The sequence below is a fragment of the Gallus gallus genome, chromosome 1 (assembly GCF_016699485.2).
Source record: "Gallus gallus isolate bGalGal1 chromosome 1, bGalGal1.mat.broiler.GRCg7b, whole genome shotgun sequence".
NCBI lineage: Eukaryota > Metazoa > Chordata > Aves > Galliformes > Phasianidae > Gallus > Gallus gallus.
In genome coordinates, this window is record NC_052532.1 from 110,640,062 (window position 1) to 110,667,418 (window position 27,357).

The 27,357-nt window shown below is 40.2% G+C and overlaps 1 protein-coding gene across 10 annotated transcripts in view; it reads left to right on the top strand.

Annotated features, from left to right (window-relative positions):
• The first annotated feature begins 9,857 nt into the window (after positions 1–9,857).
• LOC107055472 (translation initiation factor IF-2-like) overlaps positions 9,858–27,357 on the top strand; it is a 101,914-nt gene continuing 84,414 nt past the window's right edge. For 6 of the 10 annotated variants that reach the window (XR_006932561.1, XR_006932567.1, XR_006932562.1 and 3 more), the window contains exons 1-3: positions 9,858–10,160; positions 11,540–11,645; positions 12,317–12,403. Coding sequence is in view for 1 of the 10 variants with exons in the window: in XM_046906014.1 (XP_046761970.1) it covers positions 12,388–12,403 (16 nt within the window). In the remaining 9 variants the exon portion in view is untranslated. Of the gene's footprint in view, positions 10,161–10,278; positions 10,835–11,539; positions 11,646–12,282; positions 13,319–27,357 lie in introns of those variants that run through there. The other 4 variants (XR_006932563.1, XR_006932565.1, XR_006932559.1 and 1 more) reach the window with 4 other exon arrangements.

A 27,357-nucleotide genomic window follows, 5' to 3' on the forward strand; every position in this document is an offset into this window, starting at 1 on the left:
TTTTCCTTTCTTACTTCTGCCCTGCAGAGAATAATAGAAAGATGAAACCATGCTTTTAGACAAAAATTCACTCTAAACCTAGGTGGATTTTTCTTCCAGATCCAACTTGGGTTTCTCAGAACACAGCCAAAAAAAATTCTGTAAACAGTTTTTTTCCTCTCTTTAATGGAGGCCACTGTGGCAGAAATTTCGTAAGAACAACTTCCATCATCAGATTTCCACCTTTCAGTTGATTTGGGCCCAAAACGGACATTGATTTTTCACTTTCAGCTGAAGCCTGTGAATAGTCATAGTGTCTTATTCTTTGTAATAATGAAACTGGTATGATACTAATTAGATACAACAATACTAGTTCTGATCGGTTTTTAATTTCTTCACCTCACCCATAAAGTACAGTTGTGTCTATATTTTGCACATTCAGTCATATATGAACTCAGATTAGATCTTTTAAATGAAATATTTAATAAATTAGAAAGTAGTGTGGAGGATTTTTTTGGCGTGCTATTATGATCAGTAAAAACAAGGCAAATTGGTAAACAGGTTGAATTCTTCTGTTTAAATACCTATGGAAAAGAAGGGAAATAAAAATGCATTTGACATTAAATATGTCCAGTGGGAACATTTCCTTGTCTTTTGCTTTACAGTGGCTAAACATTAAGTCAAGCCTTAAACTTGATTTAATGTATTAAAGCAATAACAATCAAGGTACAAGGTATTTCCTGGGAATTAATGACTGACCAGGAGAGTTGATGGGCCAATGTGAAGCTCAGGGCCATTAACTTCAGCTAGTCATTAATTTCCCTGAAAATTCCTTGTGCTGAAGTTGTTAGTGCTTTTTTATAATCTTCTTATATATTAAGTCTACATACATAAACATTTTCCTTCCTGTGCAAGCAATTTTTGAAAGATACCATAGGAAGGAGACATTGAGGCAATAATGCTATTTACCTTGGCTTTTCTGTTAAACTAAAAGGGAATGGCAAAATAAAAAAAGAAAAAAGAAAAAAAAAAGAAAAAAAAAAAAGAAAACCCCAAATACTTTAGAAGCAAAATATGAAATCCCTAATTGAACACTAAGTAAGAATTGCTGGAGAGCTCGAACACAATAAATCCACAGGGAGTAAGGCAGACAGTCGCCTTCTGCAGGCAGCAGCTCTTGAGCAGCTGTGATGGAGCAGCTGGCAGCACTGTTCCTCCTCATTTCTTCCCATGGTCCCACCAGGTCAGATCTCTGACAGCCCTTGCCCTGACACTCCTTTTTCCCTTTCTCTGATTGTACCTCATTTTTGCACAATTCCTCAGTAGGGGAAGACAGCAACACTCCTCCCAAATTAATTTTAACACCTGGAACAGAAAATGTTGATGCAAAATAACCATTTGACAATTTCCAGCAGGTCAAGAAAGGTAAGGTTTCCTCACTGCTCGTAACTGGTGAGATACTCCTGTAGTGCTCCAATTCTGGGCTTCCCAGGACAAGACAGACAAGGACATACTGGAGAAAGTCCAACAGAGGGCCATTAAGATGGTGAAGGGACAGGAGAACCCCTCTTGCGAGGAGAGGCTGAGAAAGCTGGGACTGCTCAGCCTGTAGAAGATGAGGCTCAGGGGATCTCATCAATGTCTACAAATACCTGAAGGGTGGGTGCGAAGAGAATGGAGTGAGACTCTTTGCAGTGATGCTCAGTGTCAGGACAAGAGACAGTGGGCACATACTGGAACACAAGACGTTCCGTTTGAACACCAGGAAGCACTGCTGTGCTGTGCTGCGCTGTGCTGTAGAGTTTGTGGAGTCTGCCTCCTCAGCAGCCACTTGGACATGGACCTGAGCAGGTGGCTCCAGGTGTCCCTGCTTGTGAAAGGGGATTGAACCAGGTGACCTCCAGAGCTTCCTTCCAATCTCAATGATTCTGTGATTCAGGGACATTTGGGAGCTTTGACCACTTTATATATATAATATAGATATTATATATATCTATATTATTTTCTTTATATATATAATAAAGAAAACTTTATTTCTCTGTACTCCTTGGAAAATCCTTATGAGTAACCATGCAGTTTCCAACATATTCTACTTAGGCAAAGGACATGCATGTTGATAGATGCATGGGATCATATCCTAAGCTATCCTATTGAGTGTAAAACCAAAAAAGAGTGCTTCTGATCCTGTATTCTGATGACCTTTTGGTCTTTTATATTCAGCTTGACAGGCCAATTTTGTGCATTCTTATTTATTATTAGTAATGTTCATTGCAGTAATAACTCAAGACCAGTGGGGAATGGCATTGCATTGTGAAAGGAAAGTAAGCAGATTGTTAGACATTCCTATGACATTTGCAATCTTACAGTTCCTATGCCGGTTGAAACAATAAAAAGACGATCCACAGAAACTATACAGAGCTGGAATGGTGATGGCATTCTTCAGCTTTCATTTTCTGACCTTGGTGATATTGATTTAACCTTTATGAAAATTAATCTCAGGAGAGGAACAGAACCTGGAGATTTTACTTTTAAGACTTTGCAATTTCTAAAAGAAATTGCAAGTTGTTGCTCTTCCTGGTGTTCTGTTGTTGTTGTTATTATTTTTGTGTGTGTGTGTGGTTTTTTCTTTAATTGATTTTCTTATTTGATAAAGCAGTTACCAGCTAGATCCTTGTCACTTGGCCAGCCTGTTTTAGGAGTCTTTCATTCGTCTTATGATTGGCAATGCATTTTTCCATCTCATACTGTAACTTGTTTGAAAATCAGTCATTGTTACTCACAAATGAAAACTCAGCATGTGGAAATGCTGGAAAAGGATGTTGAACATGGAGGGAATTTTATTCATTGTGATATTTTTGTGCACTTCTGAAGTAATTGGGGCTCATGTGTCCATGAGTAAATGTAGATGGTAAAATAATTTCAACTCTCCATTAGATGTAGTGATAAAATGAGTCACTTTATACCCTCTATATTAAAATATTTTAAAGATGACTCTTCAGGATGGAGAAATTAAGAAAAAAATACATGATTGGGAAAGGATCACTCTTTAATCTGAAGCCCAGCTTCCATTCAGGTAGCATTAGCGTTTACTTTTTTGATAGCCATGCTGATTTTCATCAGTGACGCTGCCCTCATAGGCAAGTAAGGAAATGGAGGGCAACCCTGGCTTGACCTGACAAGAAACAAGACAGGAGATACCACCCCTCTCACTGCTTCATTCTGACTGCAGATAAGAATAAGGAAGTCTGAAGAGGATCCTAAACCAAAAGCACTGATACAGCCATTCAGCAGATGCCGGGGAAGTTGTGATCCAAGTCGTGATCTGAACTTTGTGGCTGATGCTTCCCTCTTGAAAGGGCTAAATTAAGAAACTAACACCCAGGATGAGGCTGTGTTGATAGAGAAGAAAAGATGATACAGAAATATATTTTTGTCTCAAATGGTGGGAAATTATCCAGCACAAAACTATAACAAGGTGTATCAGGGCCTTTTTATTGGGCATAACATCACGTATTTGATAAAACAGTTTCCACTAACCAAAACAACTGCTAGTGAGAGGGTTGTATTTTAACATTTGAGCAGCCATCACAGCTACTAGAGGTCTATTAGATGATCATGGCTTAGTGTTTGATATTTACTTTTATCACCTAGGAACATAAGATTCTTGTACCTTGGAAGATGTCTATTAAATGGTGATAAGCATTTGGTACTCGCACAACAAGTAATATCATTGCACTGGAGATCCAGGGTTTCATAATCTGTGAGTTCAGAATATTATCACCAAAAGACGTGGTGGTTTACTTACATCAGACTGATCCACATATAAGTTTGTCATTTGCTTATGTAAAATTTGCAATTTCTGTAAGGCCTTCCCTTCAAGATATTTTACACTGCTTCTTTAGGCAGCCAACCACATGACTGTCCTATTCACTGCTTTTATAAAATAGTGGGTTTATAAATGTACGTATTTCATGGAAAGCTAGATGCAGAGCTATCAGAAATGCATGTTAAGTAGATATTCTAAAAGCTTGCAAAGACTTCCGAACTGTTGGAAAGCAATCAGTTAACGAACGGCAGTGTTATAAGCTGTAATGACTACAAACAGCAGAAAGAGAGGCCCTTCTCTTCCAGCTGGCTATGGAGTTATAAAGAAGTGTAACCAGGGAGAAAGAGATGTTTACAGAGAATTGCAGTGACTCATTAGCATGGCAACTATTTGGTTAACCAATTAAGAAATTATATTGATTTGCACAGCAGTTCTTAGAAATGCAGTTTTATTGCCACAGCTTTTAATGAGCAATGATGTCTAAAAGTAGGTCTGTTCTGGGGAAATGGTTGCACTAGAAAACAGATTAATGACTGCAGAGAGAAAAATGACTTTAACAGTTGATGTGAATAAAAATGGACATTGTTCCCAGGGAGTTATGTGGTCATGGACATCTAATTTGTAAATCCATCATTAACTACAGTCAGTTATATTCGATGATCTTTTGAGGTTGCTTCCAACCCCTGTAGTTCTGTGATCCTGTGATATTAGCTACAATCTAATTTGCTGGAACTGAGTACTTTAAATGAAAAATACAGACCTTTGAAAACCTGTATTGGAATCTCCATGTAAAGTGCATTGCTTTTTGACTTCTTGGAGGTAGTTCCAGCAACACACCCATTTTTCTGTGCAAAAAAAGTGACTTTAGGTCTACTCAAATGCGACAGTAGAAAAGCATGGTGAAGGCTTGAGCAAACTGAATGTGAAGGCAGTCTTAAGCAATAATATTTGTTCTATTACAAGCTTAATTTACAAGTTGCAATGATCATGAACCTGTTCTGTGTGCTGAAAAGGAAACATTTTTAAAGGACAGCAGATGAAGTAGAATAGTTTTGCTAAATGAATGTGTTTCCATGGAATTGACACTCTAGCCTTGCTTTGCTCAAGATGGATCTTTACTAGTATGATCATATTCATTGTGAAGACACCAGAAATAGTTAGCAACAAATAAAGTGATATGAAGGAAAATCTCTCTCTTATTCTTGAATCGATAATTGGAGAGTTGGCATCTCCAAAACAATGAGTTTGGAAAGATTATAACAACATTAAATTGAACCAGCCAATTTCACTCATGCCAAGTCTCTTAAAATATTGTCCAAGAATTTAAAACACTTTATGAATAAGTCTTGGATACTCTTTGTAAAAAAAAAGCAGAAGGCTTTTGAGGATCCTATTAATAGAAGGATGATAATTTAACCTGGAAGGGAAGATGGAATGTGAACATAGTGGTTGTTGTTGCAAGCAACTAATATGCATTCCCAGTGATTTCACAAAAAGCAAATTCTTTGAGGGAGAATTTTTTCTAGGGGAGCTGATCAGCTGCCTTACTTGAGTTTTCTAGCCCTAGCTGGAAGTACAGTACTTTTAGTATCACTTGCTGAGACACAAGTGTGTGTGATCTTCTATCCTCTGCAGAGATCTGGCCATATTTCTCCCACTACTTCCATGCCAGAGTTCCTTCCCACCACTAATTTCCCTCACTTTGCTGAATCCCGTGTCAAGGAACTTGATCTCTTCTCCACTTCTGCTGTTCTTCAGAGCTTTCACGGATGTTCAAAAATACTTAATTACTCCCATAGTACTGTGTTGATTTTCATTGTAAATAGCAAACTGAAGTCAGAGGAATGCCTGAAATTAGGACAACTTCCTAACTGCTCATGATATATGTTGCACTGTGTAGTTAGCTCATAAGGTCTATTTAAAACAGGTTTACCATTAGCGTAATATTTTTGCATATTAAATGTTTTATATGGCGTTTCTGAAGCTACTATGGGTAATAAGCATAATGGCTTTCCCACACACACAAAAAATATTTTGCTGATAAACATACTAATGAAGGTGTTTTAGCTCTTTAATATTGCTTGCAACCACGCTATCCTAACTTTGACTTGTGTGTGTTATCTGTGAACACCAAAAAGCCCACACTCCTAATCTTCCTTAACCCACTGCTGGCTTTGTTATGCCAAATTCTGGTTTCCATTGTATAGATGATAGTAACTTCTTTGATGCTAAATGGGTCAAAAGTTGCTTCATCGCCTCACTAATTTTTCCAAGGGATTTTATATACTTTTTCCAGAATTAGTTTCTAGAAACTACTTCAACACAAAGGGAAAGAGCACTGTGCCAGACTTGTTTAGCCAAGAAGCAGAATGGGCTGGACAGAAGAGAAAGTGGCATGCAAAGTGACCTCCACTGCTCATGGTTAAAATCATAGAATCATAGGAAAACCCAAGTTGGAAGGGACCTATAAGAATCATAGAGTACAACTCCTTGCTCCACACAGCACCATTAAAAATTCAAATGATATGTCTGGGAGTGTTGTCCAGATGCTCCTTGAACTCTGGCACTTGAGGCTGTGATTACTGCCCTGGGGCAACCTGTTCCATGCCCACCAACCACTGGTACAGAAGCTGTTCCTCATATCCAAGCTGGTTGTCTCAACATTGGGCACCTGGGCAGCAGATGAAATAAGGAGTTGGTCTAGAGGAATGCCAGGGCAGAAGAACATCTGCGTGGTCTGGTCTCAGGCAGGAGGCGGGCTAGGTAGGACATAGTGAAGTAGATTAGATCCGCAGACATGAGAGGGTGTTTAATAGGTTCTAGTTCTAGAGAGAGATGATTTAGCACCACATAAAGCAAATGGATGGTTTGTTGAGGTGTATCAGTAGGAGTACTGAGTCACCGCTCATCATCTGGAAAACTAGAAAGTTTGAGTGCTACAACAACCCAGCAGTTGCCGTGTATATTCTGGGAGCAAAGGGAAAGTGACAAGTAATGCTTTTTGGAGCAAGGTATAAAAGAGGGGGGTTTTATCTTCTGGATGTTTCCATCCTGTAAGTTTTCCTGTCAGATTTGAGAGAACAGTATTTCATTTGGCTTTCGGTTTGCCTCTGAATTCTGGTAACAATGGAATTTATTCTTCCAAATCTGAGTTGCTGAAGAAAAAGTGTCAGAGCTGTTTGGGAGATGGCTGGGACAGAGGAGGAAAGAATAGTGAGTCAGTAAACAGATGAGCTGAGTTTCTGCATCTCACAAACTCAGGCAAATAGGATGGAACCTGATTAATCCTCATTGTGAAGTGACCAAACATTTGTTTTCTTGATTTGAAAATCAGAAAAAACAGAGTGTTTCTCCTCTGGTGGGCTGGCTTTCAGACCAGCTTCATGTGAGACCCAAGAGGAGTGATGACTTCTTTTTCTAAAGAACCCATGCAGCGGACATGCTTCAGTGAAAAAGACCAGAACTTTCTTATAGAAATTCTATACATCTGTAACAGTTATAGGAAAGACACCTGCAGTGTATTTATGGAGGGTTTAGTGGAAAATGGCGTGGTTCTTTTAGACCAGAGCTATGTCGGCACTGTCTCTGCTGCTCATGTATTGTTTGAAGAGACACGGTGCAACAAGCCCACCCCTGAAGGCTCTGACAGACCTCATGTAGGTAACTACAGAATTTTAGAGTGCCATTTACTGGCCAGGAACTCTTCTAATCTGATGGTTACATTTAATTAAAAATTTAGTTGCAGAAGAAAGAGTGGGACACCTATCATTTTCAGTATATCTCAAGTATTATAATGTCAAGGAGTGGGAGGATAAACATCCAATCTAAAGTTAACATAGTCGTTATTACTTATTAGATGTAAAAACTGGTGCTGTATGTTTAACAGCAGTCTTTGTAAGCAAAGCTACGAAGAACAAATCTTAAATGCTCCCTTTGACCTATTGTAAGTGAATGCCGCCAGATGCGTACACGATCCTTGTAGGCCCCTTCCGACTTGGGATATTCTATGATTCTGTGATTTCTGGGTTGAAGGGCCAGGACCTATGAAGACAGGCTGAGGGAGCTGGGTTTGTTCAGCCTGGAGAAGAGAAGGCTGCGGGATGACCTCATTGCAGCCTTTTGGTACCTAAAGGGAGCCCTCAAACAGGAGGGAAGTCAACTCTTTGAAAGGGTAGGTAACAGCAGGACAAGGGGAAATGGTTTTAAGTTGAGGGAGGGAAGATTTAGGTTGGATGTCAGGGGGAAGTTCTTTACTATGAGAGGGTGAAGTGCTGGAACAGGCTACCCAGAGAGGTTGTGGATGCCCCATCCCTGGAGGTGTTCAAGGCCAGGTTGGATGGGACCCTGGGCAGCCTGGTCTAGTATTAAATGTGGAGGTTCGTGCCCCTGCCCGTGGTGAGGGGGTTGGAGATTCATGATCCTTGAGGTCCATTCCAACCCAGGCCATTCTGTGATTCTGTGACCTTTTACTCGGCTGGAGCAGAGTCTAAGTGCTTTTACTGAAGGCATGTACCAATGGCTATCCTCATCTCCATGGGATTAGTTATACCTTTTTAGCAAAGGATTTGTTTGATTTAGATCTTTCTTGCATCAAGCACACCTGCGCAGCTAGAATGTTGAGTAATGTGGTGAAATTAAATCGTTTAGACTTGTTTTTATTTATTTATTTCCAGATAAGCACCTTTCTGTGTTGCTATTAGAAATGTGTTGCATTTGCTACTTTGACTACCTACAGACTTCTGGTTTACCACTTATTAAACATTCAGATGGTCTGACACCTCACTTGTGAGACACAAGGAGAGGAACTGAAACCAGCCTTAATTCTGCAAAGGACCAGACAAAGGCAAGGTTTTATTTTTGTAATTCACTTCTTAATATCATCAGACTACAGCGTGATACCAGTGTCTGTGAGAGGTCTGCATGGCTTTTTGGTTTGCTTCGAAAAGTTTATATCCTATACAGAATCACAGAGTAGAATCCTAGAATCGTATGAGTTGGAAGGGACCCTTGAAGGGCCATCTAGTCCAAATCCCTGCAATGAACAGGGACACCTACAGCTACATCAGGTTGCTCAGAGCCCCGTCCAGCCTGACCTTGAGTGTCTCCAGGGATGGAGCATCCACTGCCTCTCTGGGCAGCCTGTGCCAGTGCCTCACCACTCCTATTATAACTTCTTCCTTATATCCAATCTGAATCTCTTTTCTTCCAGTCTGAAACTATTTCCCCTCGTCCTATCACAACAGACCGTGCTAAAGACTTTAAGTATAACATTTGAATTGAATGTAGAACTTTAGTGAAATGTTTGGAGAAGGTAAAGATGGTCCTAGCCACTGCAGAAGCTACTGCTCTCAAAAGAATGAATGCAACAGATTTTTATATGACAAATTTGAAAATATGGGTCCATATGACTGCATCAGAGCACTGAATTCCTCCCAGCACTCTTGAAGGTTGGCCGGACTGCCAGATTGCACTCATAATGTCAGTATCACAGTGAAAAAACATGTGATCCAGGAAAGATGCAAACCCAATCATTGAAATGCAGAGCTCGTTTCCAACATCCAAATACATCAGGCAAAAACCAGAGAATAAACGAACAGTCAGCACAGGACAGACTGCTCTTCCCTCGGTGCCGGAGCCGTGACAGCACTCACAACCTGAACTGCTGCAGTTCCGTTTAGGATACGTCTTCTCAACACTTATGTCTGCGCGTGTACCTGCCGCTTTGGCACCGTGTGCTGGCTTCCGAGAGCCGACCTCCCCCAGCGAGGTCATCCCTCACCACCAGCTACCGGAGAGCCGCCAAGAACCGGGCTTCCAGCATCTTCCTGAACACGCACAAGGCGATAGAAACGCGGACACCACCGGCACTGGGGTGGGGGCTGCGCGCACAGGTGGGAGCGGAGCCGCCTCGCCTCCGGAGGCCGACCGGCTCCCCCCCCCTCCCGGGGCCGCTGCGGAGCGGCTGTGGGCGGTGCGGGGGCGGGCGCTGCGTGGGCCGCGACGGCGGGGCGCGGACAGGTGGGCTGGCGGGGGGCGGGCCGCGGCCGTGTGTAGGCAGCGGAGCGGCTGCGGAGCGGCGGCGGCGGTGGCGTCGGGAGCCCCGGCCCCGCGATAAAAGGGAAGGGGCCGGGCGGCGGGCGGCGCGCGTTGCGGCACTGGGGGGAGCGTGGCCGGGAAGGAGGGAGGGAGCGAAGGAGCCGCCTCCCGCAGGAATCCCGGGCAGGCGGCAGTAGCAGCGGCGGCAGCCGGGACGCGCGGCTCCCCCTGCCTGCGCGGCGGCGGGAGGCGGGTGAGCATCGAGGAGCAGCCGCCGCCTCATCCTGCGGCAGCGGCCGGCGCTGCCCGGCGAGCGCAGGTGGGTGCGCGGCGGTCGGGCTGCGGGGTGCGGCGGGGGCCCGGGCCCGCCGGGGGGTGGGGGTGGGTTGTGGGGCGGTGCCCGGCACGCACCTGAGAGGGCGGGCGGGGGGGTGCGAGGGGAGCCGGAGGGTTACCTGGGACGAGGCTTTGGAGCACAGGCAGGCGGCGACGGTGCTTGGCATTATTAATTGATTTGAAATCAACGTGTTTATTTAATTTTAGACGATTGACGGGCATCTCATCTTTAAAGATGCGCTTTGCGAGAGCGTTCTTGGAAAATCGCGTTTGATTTCGGTTTCTATTCCAGTCTGCGGCTTTCTGATTATTATGGGCTTTTTTTTTTTTTCTTCTTTCTTTGGCTGACGTAGCGCCGCGTGCGGGGCGCTCCCCGATGGGCGCAGGTCCGCGGGCGGCGGCATTCTCACACACGCGCGGCCGCGGGGAGGGGAGCTAAGTTAGTTACTTTCTGTCTGCGAAGGACTTGGTAGCGTTTTCCCAACCGGAGCCCCGCTGGGCAGTGCGCACACGGTGGCTTCTAGAGAAAACGTATGAGCCATCCTTCGCTGGAACAACGGGGAGTACGCGCGCACGCGTTCCCCCGGAGATTGCGTTCCGAAACTTCGGTATTCAGCGAAACCCCTGTTCTAAAAGCTTCACTGTTTTCCAGGAAGAGTTGAGTTTCTTTCTTTCTTTCTTTCTTTTTTTTTTTTTTTTTTTTATTGTATCTTCAGGAAATGGTTAACGTGGGAGTTCTGGGTACTGTGTATTTGGTTTTGGTGTCGGGGTGTAATTCGGCGGAATCCGTGGCGTGTTGCTCAAACTGCAGTGACCACAGAATGAATCGAGGGTCGTTCGTTGCTTTAAGAAGTTGAAGATCACTTCAACTCTGCGATGTGATCAGCTTCTGTTGTATGCGTTCTTTACAAGCTGTGTGGAGGCAGCTAAAGCAAGCGTGAAGCTTGCATCTCTGTAAAACTGTGCTCATTTTTCGGATGGGAGAGCAAATCAAATCAACTTTCATATTTACCGAGTAACTACGTGTAGTTGTGTTTGTATTCCCACTTCAGAAATCCCCCCCGCTCTCTCGAGGTGATTGGGTGTCTGTAAGGCAACAAAGGATACATAGAAATCCGTACAGCTCTTAATTGTCTGGGAGAGTTGGAAATGTTCTGTTGGGTTACGTTGGGATTTCTCACCCTTCCTGAAACTGAGTAAAGAGAACATGACAAATGACTCAATTCCAGGATTTTAACGCTTTTGTTTTCTGCAAAGGGGAATGCTTTAGAATGGTCGTGTCGGAAAGGCAAGTGAGCTGAAATGTTGCGGTAATAGGATTTGCAGCATTAAATATGGCTAATTTCTCTTGTATGACTACAGGTGGCAGTGTAGAAGCCAAGAACAAAAATTGGCAGAAATTATATTCTGTATACGAGAGAATGAAGAGTATACTCATGACTAAGCACAGGAACCTGGAAAACCACAGGTATGTGAAGTGATTCATACAACTGCCTACGGTGCCCCCAGTATTCCTGGCACAATAAGTATTCTTGGATAATTAGCTCTTACTGTGGCTACACTAATTGATAAGGAAAATGCTGTATCTGATTACTGAAATGGAAAAAAAAAAAAATAATAATTACAATGCAATATGCAATGAGAGGTGGGATTCTTGGACATGATGTATGTTAACTATGAAGAATCAGAGTGTGATTGAGTTGTGTGAGGGTTGAGTAAATTTCCTTCTAAATACCTGGATTTTATATTGATAAAGTTAAGTGTAATTACATCCCTGAATATGCTTGAAATGGAGAAACGTCAAATATTATAGGCATGGAAACACTCCTATAGTATCTTTTTATGAACACTGAATACAAAACATGAAGAGAATTAAAGATGTAAATAAAGGTGTCATTTCAAATACTTATCTGGGTGTGATGCTTTATAGTGCTCATATCTGGTGAGGGGGGGGGGAGGGAGAGGCAGTACATAAGAGCCCATGATTAGCTCTCATGCTTCTAAGAAAAGGGAAGTATTAGGCTACCTGATTAAATGATCTCTCGTTAATTAGAATATTAGAGTATAGCAAAGCTTGTCTTGTACACTTACGTCATTGTGCACAGCCTGTAGAAATTAGTCCATGGGTCTGCATTCCAGGATTCCTGGGAAGCCACGGAGGATGGGGTGAACTCAGAGCTGGAGCATGAGGAGTTTTTTGGAACTTGTGAATGGGAAGTTATCCTGGTAAGAAGTGACCAAGTGCCACCACCACTGTGTTTATAAATACATTTGGCTGTTCTTGTTTTTCTTTAGGTTCTAGGAAGGCTTTCTGTCTAAACCTTTAAATTGCTTCTGAGAGAACATGGTGATCCCACAAATGTTCACAGATGACCAAGTCACCTTGTACAAAGTGAGAACACATTTGCAGGCAGTTTATTTCACTGACCATCATGTTGCTCATCACTTACTTATGTATGGTGACCCGCTTAGGCATAGCTGGGGTGGATGAAGTGTGCAGAACTAAGGCATGTATGGCCACGTAATTCTCATTGTTATCACTTATTAAGCAAAACAGCTAAGCAGTTCATCCAACTTAAATGTGGCTATTTACAAAGGCTTTGAAATTTTTTTTTCTGATGTAGTACAGGTCAGCATATGCTTGTGGCTTTGTCAAACACTGCTGAGTTCATTAGTTTGTGCCGATGTGTTGAGAACAGAAAATGAAAATGTTACGGGTACAAAATTTTAATGTGGTCTCCCATTACATCAAGTGTTTGCCAAAATATTAAATAAAACTGTTAACTAAGCAACGTGCTGCTCAAGAGTTCAATCTACAGACGCTTCTCTGTGCTAATTAGGAAGTATTGACATCAATGAATGAAACTACTTGTTAAAGTGCCTTCTACAGTCTGTAGCAGTTATGTGTTCATGAGATGATTCATAGCATTCAGCAAGTTGTGATGAGTTTCCCTGCCATTACTGGAGATTATGAAGTATCTACTGTATTTGCACTACATTTTTTTAAAATTAAATTTGATGGTGGAAAGGGGAAGAATTTTCTATCAACTGAAAGATCAGGCCTATTTTCTGAATTCATTCATTATTTTTCTCTTTACTGTATGGTGCAATCTATCATTAACAATAAAATGAAATGTTTAATTGTTTTGTCCATAAATACAGCAGTGTGTGTAAAAACTCTCAGGACTTATTTTGTTCTTGAAAATTGTGTGCATCATGTCAAGTCTGCTATATTGTATTAGTTGTAACTGAAAGAAGAGTTTTCTGTAAGAAACCTGAATTTGACATCTAAAACAGCAGAACCAGCACAGAATACTCTCTGATTGCGTGCAGGATGTATTCATAGGTGCTACTCTTATTAAGGGTACTGCAAATGTTGCATCTTAGAAAACTGTCCAGTGATTGTTTTGAACTGAAAGCTGTGGCTGGTTGTGCATGTTGTTGCCTTAAAACTGTGCAAGCCCCTCAATGCACTCAGTCATTTCACACTAAAACAACAATGGGTATAATCTATTGGACTACGAAGTATCATTGCTTCAATGGCTTAATGGCTTCAAGCTGCACCAGGGAAGATTCAGGCTGGACATTAGGAAATACTACTTCTCTGAAAGGGTGGTCAGGCACTGGAATGGGCTGCCCAGAGTGATGGTTGAGTCACCGACCGTGGAGGTGTTCAAAGAGCGTTTGGATGTTGTGTTGAGGGACATAGTTTAGCAAGAACCATTGGTGATGAGTGAACAAATGGTTGGACTGGATGATCCTGTGGGTCTTTTCCAACCTTAGCAATTCTATGATTCTATGCTTGACTCTTAGCAGAAATGTTTGTTAATGTTTGTATGTCTGAGGCCATCTAGATCTAGCTTAGGCACTTTGGCTATTCAGATTAATGAGACTGATGCCAGTTCTCCAGTTAGAAAAGGGTAGCATTTTATTAATCTTGGTGTTAGTACCTGTTAAACCAAAGATATAGTTACAGCACTGGAAGATACCATTGTAGGCTATTATAACTTAAGGAGGCTCTTGTGAAAGTCACAACATGTATACAGTAAGTATCCTTAGCTTGCAAATGTGTGAAATAAAGCTCCAGGCATGTAGTCCTACAGCTATCTCTAGGTTGGATGCCTCTGGGCTTGTTATACAAGTGTATCTTAATGTAGAAGGATATCAAAATTTTAAAGAAGAAATGATCCTGAAATTATATTTTGTAGATGAGATCTTTCTCTCAGGTGTTGGCCAGGTTTCTTTTTTCTCAAGAATGTCCTTCCATGGTGTTGATCCTCAGTGATAGTAGGATATTTCCTGTTGTGGTAAGAAGGTGCACTTAAGTGAAGTGCAAGTGGATTTATGATGCTGGAAGGGAGCACATCATAACTTTCCAACTGCATGCCAAACTGGTTGACATCAAGAGAAGACTAGACTATCTCAGTACCTTACATGAGGATGAGTGGAAAGAGCATATGGGTCAAGAAGATGCAGCCTCTGGGTCTGGAAGTCCTTAACATTGCTACGTGTAGGACACAAGTTGACAAAGAATGATGTAGGAAACAGTGTAGAAGTGCTTGAACAAATTCAGTCTCATATAGAGAGGAGTCTGGAAGGAGGGATGATCAGATTAAAATAGAAGAGTTGCTATGCAGCACCTAGAAGTCTAGAACCAGGTATTTAGTCTCTCCATTTTATTTTTTGAAGCAAGTTATTGATGGTATAGATGTACAAGAGATAAGCTAGCAGAATGCACGTTAGGATGTCTGAAAAAGCCTGGTAAGAGGACAAACCAAAAGAATAAGATGCTTGCAGCCAATTTAAAAAAGTCATTGATCAGAGATCCAGAACAAGTAAATATCCTGTAGCAACTTCTTCTCTGACTCTTTAAAAAATTACAAACAAAAAAAAAATTAGCTTGGATAAGCTGCAGAATAGGCTATAAGAAATGTATATCCTTCAAAAACTTGTGTTGTCTGGTCATTTCTGCCATTGCCTCCTCCAAGAAAAGTAATACATGTGAAACTTGGCTGAATTCAGAACAAAATGCACAGTAAAAGCAGTGAAAGTCTATGTGATTTATAAAACGTCAAGAAGCTTGTCAGAAGTCATCTTTAAAAACATTGGAAAGGAAAGAGCCATTGAGCCAATAGATGACTGAGATTTGTAGCGCTCAAAGAAGATTGCACTGCATCAGAGTTACTGATGTGAGTTGTTCATATTTGCTGTGCTGGGGCACTGAATTTGCCAAAGATCTGTATATCTCCCAGTGTAAAATGCTGAACTGGTGACTGCGATGTTTAGTCTCACAGTATTGCTTTGGTACCAGTGAAGCTGAGGTCAGCAAATGTGATGTCTGTTTTTAAGAAGGCTACCAGGAAACTTACAGGAAAGAACAGGACAAGTATGACGTTCATACCATCTAATTTGCTGCTGATTATAACGAAGAAGAGACGTAGTGGATCCATGGGCAAATTTGTTCTATCAGGAAAGAGTCAGCACTGTCTTTGTAGAGCTGCCTCATCAGTCTGGGTTCTCCGAAAACACTGACATTGTGAGTAAGCGTGATCTAGCTGATGCTGTAAGCTTGGGTTTCCAAAAGTTTTTTTGAGAAAGACTCACCTATGGTGCTTAGCAAAATGAAACTGCTATGACATAAGAGGAAAGTCCTCTCCTAGACTTACAACTAGTTGAAAAATAGACTAGAAATAAATGATACGGTCTCATAGCGAAGACAGCAAAAATAAAAGTCAATTATGAAGAACCAAGTAGGGATCTTGTGGTACTTGGTAACTAGGGATGAAGCAGTAGATGAAGCTGATACTGGTAGGATGAAGTAATGTATGCAGAGGACAGCAATCCTACTATTATCTACTAAAGAAGTAATAGTAGGAGAAGAGTAGAGAGCTTGCCTCAGTAAATCCAAGCACCAAGTAATTATTCAGAACTGTTTTTTTCTTTTCTAAGTTACTATGGGAGAATAGCAGAGTGACAGAACATAAAACTGCTTTGCCAGTCTGTAAACCCTGTGCTTTATCTTGACCTCTGCATGCAGTTCTGATCCCCTGTATTTAAAGAAAGGGGAGAAAAAAAGGGGCTTCGTAGTAAAAGTAGAAATGGCTGGCATGATGATAAGGAGCCATTAAATAGCTTAGTAATATTCAGCTTGACAAAGAAACAGCTGAAGGTGAAAATGATAAACATTATATAGGAGTGTAATGGAAAAGATGAGTAGGGTATACTCATTAACCATCTCCTGTAGTATGAGACCCAGAGGGGATAAAATAAAATTATCAATTGGCAGATTGAGAACAAAACAAGAGGTTGTATTTTTCTTGCAGTGAGTAGTTTAACTGTGAACCACTAGAAGTTCAGATGAATTTGGGCATCCAGTGCAAAAGCACCATTTTGTGCTTAAAAGAGCGCAAGCCGCAGTTTCTTGAGAGCAGGGAGGATCCTGAGGTGCTTTTCCTGTTTGAATGCGTTTCCCTGGACCTATGTTCCCAACCTCTGTGAAAGATGCAATGTAGGGGATAGGTGTATCTTTGGTTTGACTGAATACGGTGGTTAGTATGTAAAACGAAGACTGATAGCAGTCCCTTGAAGAAAACACTGACTGTATGCCACTCCTGATACACTGGGGACATTTTCTTTATTTTATTGGGCCTAATAACTTCTTAACTGCTTTTCTTTTAAGACTACTAGTCCTCATTGTACCAAATTGATACTTCAAGTTTAGTGCCCATACGATGAATGTAATACCTCTGTTCTGAGGTGCCAATATTCAGTGCTTGCCTAAAGTATACTGAGTGCTTATTGAAGTTTATCTTCAGATCAAGTGAATTAAAAACCTAACTGTGAAAAATAAAGTTTAAGTTGGAAGAACTGGAAGCAGGTTTACCTACATAATAAAATGCTTATCTATATATTAAAAGGAAAAATACATTTTTTGAATCATAAATATAGAATCATAGAATCTTTAGAGTTGGAAGGGACCTCTGAAGGCCATCTAGTCCAACTCCCCTGCAATGAACAGAGAAACCACAGCTAGATCAGGTTGCCTAGGGCCTTATTTAGCCTCACCTTGGAAGTCCCCGGGGACGGGGTAAATATGAAAGATAAATTCCCATTTCCTATTAAGAGGGTGAGATTACATCGAAGTTTTTGCCTTATCCAAACATTCAAGGGCTAAAGGTACATTGCAGTGAATAAGGACTTGGAGAAAATAGGTTATTAAGAACAAAGGATAACTTGACTGTTAAATGTGAAAATTGCATTTAAATTTTAAAAGAATGTAGGAGTTACAGAGGAATTACTGAGTCATGCAACTCAAATGACAAATGGAACTAGGGGAAAAAGAATAACACGATGAGTCTGGGAAGAAAAGTCTCCCAGTGCTGTGCCCTTTGAGCTTATGTAAGAACAACCAGCAGAGTACTACGAGCTGTAAGGAGTTAGGGAATGAGTGTTGGAGTATATTCAAAGGCTGACTTTAGCCAAGGAAGATTGGTTGTTTTGGGTTCCTGTGGGCAGTCACAACAAAACAGCATCTTCAGTAGGTGGTATGGGGCACCCAAAGCCATTTTCTATTCTGCGTTATCCTCTAGAGGAGCTTTTCTCTGTCCACATGGGCCATAGTTCAACAAGGGAGATGCAGACTGTTGGTCTCACTGAGTTCAAGTTTCCCTTTACATACAGCTATTCTGTGTGTTAGCACAAGACCTAATTTTTCTAGCTGTTTTAGTAGGTCATTTTTCTTTTCCAGTGATACTAGAATAAAAATACATAGGAAGACAATAGTAGCTAAGCCCATTTTTAAAGCTTTAGTGAAGAAAAGGTTATTTCAGACTTCCTAAAATTCAGGTTGTCCTGCTGTTTTCTATACTTGCATGACAGGGTTGAGCCATGTTAAAAATAAGAATAAATGACTTAAAAAAAGAAAAGTAAAATCAGAGATTTTTATGGAACAAACAGATTAAATCCCACAGAGAGATTATATGAAGTTTTTTTGAACTACCAATGCTGGGTAATAAAGCATATTTGGATAAAGGGGTTAGTTATGCATCCCATTAAACACCCTAATACACTCTTGTTTCTCAACAATGGGAGAAGAATCAGTTTTCTCATTATCTCCTTGAACACTAGTTAGGAGTTTTCTATCTATTTAACAGTAGCAAAGCATACTTCAAACTGTCTTTTTTTTTTTTTAACGTTTATTTTGATTTCCTATAGCGGAATATGATGCAAAACAAATAAAATATAAGAAAAAATCTTAGTTCTGCCTCTCTTTGTTGATTTATGCAATAAAGTAATGATGCTGAACCAGTGGCAGTCTGACATTAAAAGAGAATTTGTGCAGCAGTAAGACCAGACATCCTAAAACAGATTTTTATTAGTGCTGTACTCTGGGAGTTAGACTTCCAAATAATTTAAAACTGTACTTTAAAATGTAAGGCACGGTCTTAAGCAGATAAGAGAACACACCAGCCAAGCTCACCTCTCAAGTAGTATTTATTCCAGTAGGCACTGGAATGGCCTGCCCAGGGAGGTGGTGGAGTCACCATCCCTTGCAGTGTTCAAGAGGTGTCTGGCTGAGGAGCTACAAGATATGGTTTAGTGGCTTGTGGTAGTAGTGGTAATGGGAGGCCAGTTGGACTAGATGATTTTGTAGGTCCTTTCTGACCTTGTGATTCATCCCCGTGATCCCAATGTTATCTCAGGAAGTAGATACTTCTGTGCATCTTTTATTGCATGAAATCAGCTCTTTGGAAGCTACTCCAGTTGGATTTTTCTGATGCAAACTCCTCTGAGATGACTGAGAATGCTGCATCATTCAGTATGGTGAAACATCTGCATATGCACTAAACCTTTATTCTTTTCTTTTAAATGTCAGCTAGGCTTCATGTTTTTCTACTTTTTTTCTTTTTATTCTTTCTCCTTTTTTTGTTTTGGGGATGGTGCTTGGCTCTGCAGTTATACCTTAATGCTTTTCAAATAGTTGATTGTATTTGTTAGTTTTCATCTGGATAGTTCTTGCTGTTCGTGATAGTTGAAGTGGTTGTGCGCTCTATAATAAAAATAATTCTGAAGTCAAAATGAAAGTCACATGCTGTCCTTGACTCAGATTTCAGTTATACAAAGACTGTGTTGCTCACAAATGAAGCTGTAAACTCTTAGGAAACTGTAGATAAAATGGAAGCCAGAGCCCAAAGCAAAACTAAACAACTGCTTATCAGGTCTCTGCTGAACCCTGTGGCTGGGGATAGATGTACTTCTGACATCATCTTATGCAGCCTTGCGTCTTGCTGGTTCCTGAAATGCAAGTCTGCAAGTTTAAGGGGATGAAATTATTGCAGATCACTTTTTGTCCTTTTAGATGTGCCTTCTCTTACATTTTTTTTCTCTGCTTTTTCCCCCAGCCCTACTTTGTGGTTTTACTGTTAATCATCATCCAGATGCCCACATATTATACTTTATTGTTTATTTTGACTTATCTCATTGTTTCCTGAAACTTTTAAATGTCATCTCCCTCTTTCCTTCTCTCTACCCACAGGTAACTTCTATTCCAGTGAATATTTAGTAGTGTATGAAAGATGTAGACATAACATTAACTCAAATCTGGCCACTTTAGAAAGTTCAAAGATGTTTTTATTTCACGTGTTCAGTGAGAAAAGGTTGGGCTAACTAAAGTGGTAATGTGCTGCATCAGTTTTCTGGTGAGAAATGCCTTATGAGGGTTGTTTGGTTCAACATATTTTACCTCACAAAATAAATGAGCGTATGATTGATAACAGAGACCAAGCCAGTACTGGCAACTTCTTTACCAATGTCATTGCAGTTACTTTCTGATGTGGGCATTTGCATATCAAATTAGGAATTTGTAAAGGTGAAAGTGCCTGTGGAGTACAGTTAAGATGCTTTTGAACAGGATTGTTCTGTTGAATGCTTCCTGATCTCTCAGACTACATATAAGTAACTTACAAATTCCCTTGCACGCTTGGTTTAATACAGAATGACCCTGTGAACAGACTGCTGGAAAAACCTGCAGACAAAAGAACCTTCTGATTTCTCTGTATTAGTGCTGTAGCCAAGAGGTCAGTAATGGCTACACTTGCTCTCACTTTTCTGTGATCCAGTTCTTTGCTGTACAGCTTCTGTTGAGCGTATGAAAGACAAGGTTGTTGACCCACAGATGGTAACTAGAAGAGCAGGTTACCATAGGTAAAGATGTTGGCTTATTTTGTGACTGTGCTGCTGGCAAGAGGTTGTTCTATCAGGGAAGCAGCTGAGTTACTTCCCCATTTTTCCCTTCAGACCAGTTGAAGAGAGTTTAGCTCATCTGTGGGAGCAATGAATACAGGTACAATTCATAGAGCCATTTAAGTTGGAAAAGACCTTCAAGATCATCAGTCCCAACCATCAGCCTGACCTACAGAGTCCTACCACTAAACTGTATCTCTTAGTGCCATACCTACACATCTCTTAAATATCTTCCAGGATGGGGACTCTACCATTTCCCTGGGCAGCGCACTCCAACACTTAGCCACCTCTCTCTAGATTAGACAGTAGGAGGAAATTTTTACTCAGAAGGTGGTGAGGTACTGGAACAAATTGCCCAGAGAAGCCCTGGATGCCCCATCCCTGGAGGTGCTCAAGACCAGTTTGGATGGGGCCCTGAGCATTCTGAGCTGATAGATCACAGCCCTGCCCACAGCATGGGGGGACAGGTCTAGGTGAGGTCCTTTATGGTTCTTTCCAATTCAAGCCAGTCTGTGTTTCCCTACATGAGGAAATTCTTTCTGATATCCAGTCTAAACTTCCCCTGGCACATCTTGAGCATGTCTCCTTGTGTCTTATCTCTCATCACCAGAGAAGATAGACCACCATCCTCCTTGCTGCAACTGGAGGTGGTTTTGGGTTCTGGATGACAGGCAGGAGTAAGGCCCTAGACTATAGTACTGGGTCAAAGCTATGATGAGATTTGAGGTTGGTTTTTAGGCACTTAGACCTAGATTGTTTCCAGCTTTGCATGGACATTTTAGATTGTTCTTCTGATGCCTAGCTCTTCTCATTACTTAGATAAGGAAACCATCTATCAACTCTGTGACTCTGGCTTCCATTGGTTGGGGATCAACCTGCCATCAATTAGGGACAGTAGTGCATGTCTTAGTGGAGATTTCTCTTTCATCCTGTGTTGGGACCGATGCCAGTAAGGTGGGCTGTCAAGGAAGTGCAGTACCCAGGGACAGCAGCTGTGCAGGGGTAGTATGTTTTCTCATCCTGTTTCATCAGACATATGGTTCCTAACTTTAACTTCACAAGGCTGTCAGTAATCCACAGCTGTGTCCAGCTATAATGCGAGATCTGCTGAACGTTGTCCATATGATCTTGTGCAAATCCATGTCTGTTTCTGCCACAATTGCAGGAGTATTTTTCAATTTTTTTTTTTACATTATCACTAGAGATTATGGCTGCTGAGGATGTAGAGACCAAAACCAGAACCATAAACTCCCTTTTTATTTGAATCTGGTCTGTATGTGAACATTACAAAAAGAAAAATTGCTACTTAGATGTAATTTTGTGAATTCAAAGTAGTTATTTGAATTGCTGAGCGGTTGAGAGGAGATCTCGTCTCGTTGGTATAAAGTCAGAGGTGTTTTTTGGAACTCTTCCAAATGTCACTTTTTAGCTACATACTTAGACTCCAACATGCAAAAGTTTGTGAATTCCATCATAGAGGTATTCACTTCTCACATAAAGTTAAGTGGGACATCATGATTAACGTGAAAGAAGATAAGCATGTAAATAAGACTCTTCAGGGTTTGAAGTCCTGGTGGTTTCTGTAAAGAGTTCTATTTCATTTGCTCTATCATGTTTTGTTTCCAGAGCTCTTAAACTTGTTAAATCAGGACCAGTTTCTTTTGGATGGAAACCACAGCTCTGCTATTGAGAGATTCTTCTATTTAAAATTCTAACTTTCAAGTTTGAGCTTCAGTATTGTCCTATGGAGCCAAAAAATAATGTCATGAATTTCTTGCAGAAAGATCTTGTGAATCTTTCACAATGTTTTTCAGTGAAAATAGGCTTTTTTTTTTTTTTTAATTTGAACCATCTCCTTTTTTCGTTTTTCTGTTGTTGTTTGGTTTTGTCACAAGCAGACCCTGAAAAACTTCAACCTGAAAAAGGATTGCTTTGCATTTATAGAACTGGGGCATGGAGGAGAGTGGTAGTGGTACTTACTAAAGAATTTGGAAATATTTAGTAGGTAGCAGTCATTCCAAGAAGCTGTTAGGTCCTTGATTCAGCAAATCTTAGAAAGCTCATATGAATTTGAAGCCAAATGGACTACTTACTTAATTGCTTAAATACTTTACTGAGCTATTCATGAATTATGACTGGTTCAGTAATTACTTTGATTTCATTTTAATGATTGAAGTTAGGAAAAAAAGTTGCATCTCATAGAAATTTCCTTTTGATTTACTTCTCATTAATTATGTAATACCTTGGAATATAGTGAAGAGCTGATCAAGCCTATGGATGATACAAAGCTGTGAAGCTGAAAAATTCTTAGGGAGTTAGAATTAAATAAAACTTAGCTGTGAGGCTTTTTGGAAGTGTTATGGTTTAAATAATGCAGTTTAAGAAAGAAAAACATGTAGCCGTTATCAAATGCACAAACGTTAGGTATCTTGATGGTTGCTGGTACTCAGGCAAAAATGTTGATGGTAGCAGTAGAGGTCCAATGGTAGGTGTGGTTCTCTTTACCTCCACACATTTCATGTTCATTAGGTTCTTCACGGTTTATGTAGTCTGAGATTGCGGCACAAATTGATCAAAAGGCCTAGGGAGTACAATCAAAATGGAAAAGATGAACCAGGCAAGGTACGATGACCAAATACTGGGATATGAAAAATGTTGCTTTAAAAGTTTTGTGAAGTGAGTCTTAATATATGATTCCAGTTTTTCATCTGAAATCTGTTAGCTGCTCTCCTGGGTTGTTTTTTTCCCTGTTATTCCGCAGTGGTCACACTCTGTCAAAATATGTCCATCTAATTGTCCAAATTTGAACTAGGGAATATTTTATTCAGAAAATGCTATGGATTTTCACCCTTAAATTTGTTTGTTTTGTTTCTGTTTCATACAGAGCTGGTAGAAAGTTTCATCTCTTAGTCTGAATGTTTTTTAAGTAGAACAGGACTTTCCTTGGGTGATAGTTCTGTCTTTTCTTGGTTATGTCATGAATGAAATGCTGCTGTGTTAGCGTTGAAGTTTGTAGGTATTTCTCTTGCCTACTCTAGTCTCAAATGTTCTTTTACCTTTTCCATTGCCAGCATGTATTATTCCAAGACTATTATGAGGAAGCTTCTCTTCTTTATTTCAATAAATGAATTACTCTTATTTCTTTCTCTCTCTCTCTCTTTTTTTTTTTTTTTTTTTTTTTTTGTTGCTACCAAGGTTCAGTCTCTCTCCAGGTGGTTTTACTGAAGTGTTCATTATTATCCTCCTCTAAAAAATTGATTCCACTAACGTAAGTCAGGAACACTGACTGTGTTTCCTCTCTGGCTAATGGAAAATTATTGGGGTTTCTAGGTCAATTCTGAGTTTCCAAGTTAGGCTTTTTTTTTCTGAATTGCACTCCAGAGAAAGCATCATCTGTAGATGATGCCAGCCGAATTAATCCCATATATTGTTTCCACATTCCTGTAAATGAAGAGCACAGGCAGCTTTCTAGTTCTTAAAGCTGCAGCAAAACTGGTTTTTATGGTCACTGGTGAAGAAGAACTTCCCTGCCCATGAAAGTTAGATGTATCAGGAGAGGAGAAATAAAATGAATGCTTGAGAATTATGACTTTTTATTGGTTTGTAGAGTGTATGTATTTATGTCGGCTCGAACTGTGTGTACTTTATACAAAACACAGGCTACAAGCATTTTAGTGCTTGAGTTGTGTTTCAGTTTGTAGTCACTACTGGAAATTGAAGAACTCCATGTGTTTAGCAGTTTTTTCAGTGTGACTGTCATATATTTGCTCTGCAAGTAGGTGGTAGCTGATGTCATAGGCTTCATAATGTAGAAATTACCTTTTATTGTAGTGCTGAAAAATCCACCTTGCTTTGACGTGCCAAAATCTGTATTTCTGTCTAACCTGTATTCAACAGTCTCCTGAAGATGGTACGGGGCTAAAATATTGTGTGGTACTGTTACAAACCTGTTGCTAGTGAGCTCATTTTAATGTAGGTCCATTCTCATAGCGTATCTCCATCCTCATTCTAGCTCTGGAAAAAGTTGAGAATGCTACTGAAACAGAGCTACCATTGAGATCTCAGAGACCATCTTACTCATCCCTTCATACTGTCTGCTTTCAGGCTACTACTGTATCAGTGGTTTGATGATACTAAGGTTATATAGTCTTTCACAATGCATAAGTTCTGAGAATTTTAGTATAAATTAGTATCTCAGCTTTGAAATTGCGTACTGTAGAATAAGAAATACTGAACAATGCATGTAGCATTTGCGGGGTGCTCCTTTACATTCTCTTGGTTTGCTAATTCAGAAAGTTTATCTTAGATCTGTTTGTCTGCGTTTTTTAAAGCTGAATTCCAGGATCACGTTTGTAACACTTCTCATGTTATTTGTATCCCATTTAATTCCCACAGAAACCCAAATGATAGGCTGATTAACTTCACAGCATTTTTCAGTTTTCAGTCTGAGTGGGTTTAATATTTGCACTTTGCAACTTCGGTATTCTTTTACATACTTTTTTTTCTACATTTCCATATATGTTTTCATTTTTTGTTTTGTATTTTCATTTTGTGTTAATTTTTCCACGTATGCTGGGGGAGAGGACTGAGGGTGGTGTGGAAGTTCATGAAGATTTGCAGAGAAGCATTATTTTGTGAGGCTGAGAATTAAATTGTTTATTTAATATTAATAATTTGCTTAATGCTATACCCAAAGTCTAGGTAAAGAAAAAAGACTTGGGGAATTCCTTTAAAAATGATACAAGAGTAGGAAAGAATGTTAACAGACAGTGATTAATTACTTCATTGCAAGAGGGGAGCTTTTTGTATCTCTTTTTGGTTTGAAATGAGTTGCCATATATTGAGAAGGCAGAGACTGGCAAAAGACTTTCCTGTCTTACTAAGTTGTGAGATCAGGAAATAACTAAATTTACCACGGGGAGTTTACCTAACTAACCACAACCTTTTACTAATATGTTCATTTTGTCCTCACATACAAATTTTGAAATAAAAATGCCAGTGCTTGTGTGTCACTGATGGGAAGTAAAAGGCAATATTTTGGTCATAATTGGTAGGAGGTGAGACTGATCTTCACATGAATTTTCCCCAATTACAGAATGAGCACAAAATATTTCATAGAAAATTAAATTATTTCTAAGAAATTTTATCACCGTAACCTGGCATTTGGAAATGCTTGTGCTTTCCCAGTCTTAATGTTTTGTCTTGAAAAGTGGTTTCTTTTTAATAGGAAATATATGATTTGTTTTAAATGTTAAATATTTTCTTTTGATTTCAGTGTTCAGCTAAAAACCTGAGACAGCCCTCAGAATCTTGTTTTCAAGGTCAGAAATGTCTGTATGCTCTTTTAAAACCCATCAGCATACCACAGGACGCAAAACTTGCTCTGTGATGATTCTGCAGTGCTCAATATCTTCAAAAAATTAAGAGGATGACAGAGAATCCATCTCTTTGTTTCCTACTGTGCTTTAGCAGTTGCTTGCCCTTATTGATCATTTATACATATTTATACAGACACTTGAAGAGACTTGGTCTTTATCCCTTAAATCACATAGGCTTTCAGTATGTCTTCTCCAATTTTTGTGGCATCTTCTGGACTCAGTTCCAATGTCTGTTTCATAGTATTGACCTCAGCATGCATTGAAGAATAAAGACTGGCAAGTTTATTTCTGTTGAGTGTTCTTGTTTGCTGTACCATTACAAGGCACATGTGAAACAATTTCTTCAGTGACCTAAAACCTTTGTGAGGGTAACTGTGATCCATGCACCGACTTTCTGTGTTCTTAGAGAAGTGTGACCTTACATTCACATTATTTTTTGCCTTTACTGTTTGTTATTTGTTTATGCAGTCAAGAGTTTGTGGGAATACCAGGCTTGATTGGAGATACTCTCTTCTTGTAGAGAGTATCTGAGCTTTAGATATGATTATGCTGAATGAGAATTAAGAGAACAGGCTTACATTGTATGTTCTTTAACTCCTTGATTTCATAATTATGTAAAAATGAGTTTGTCTACATGGATGCTTACTTACATTCAACATTATGCTTTGCAATTCAGTCAGTGAGCTGTACTTTCCTCTTACATGGGGGTAAAAAAAAATAGATCAAATTTACTTTTTTTTTTCCCCCAAACTCTAGAAATTGTTGGGAACTTGGAAACATCCCTGTTCCCAGTTTGCCCCTTTGCAGTCAATGTCTTTCTTTCCATTAAGTTAGATTTGTTTTATTCTTAAGCTAGAAGGTACCCATATAGACTGCTGTCACTTTCTTGTGTGACCTTCAGCCCCTACAGAGACTTGTCTGGGGTGCCCTAGGGCTAAAGTGCAGGAACTAGCCTGGCTGGGTGACTGCAAAGCCAGGTTCATCTGGAGAAGATGAAGGGATCAGAGCTGCCTTGCTTGTCATCTAGGCTCCATTTTGCCCGATGGCTTGTAATAATTGGTCTTCTGAGTGTGAGTGGGGAGATCAAATTTCCTGATCCCATTCGATGTTTCATACCTTCTTTTCACATTGAGTATATAACCTATGTTCGGGGATGATTTCTTATGAAGTAACACCATGGTGTGTGGCATCTTGTATTAAACCAAGGTTTCATAGGTTATGCTCTGTACTTATAGAACCACTTTACTGAGCCTTTCAACTGCTCAGTGCTGCTTACAAATCAAATAACTCTTCCAGTGTTCTGGATTATTGAAATGATCTGGAAATGCAGTGTCAGTTTAAATTAAAGCAGGCATTCATCTTTTCTGCAGGTCCTTCATCTTTCTTTCTTGAACTTTTCCTATCTTTCTGATGCCTGTGTCTGGTAGTCTGTAATTAAACCTAGGCAGGCTAAACCTAGGCCTCTCAAAGCTCGTTCTCTAGTATAAGTAGTCCAGTATGTCCTGCTGTCTCTGTGTCATGGATGATGTCAGTGGCAGTGGTAGAAGTACCGGAGAACCT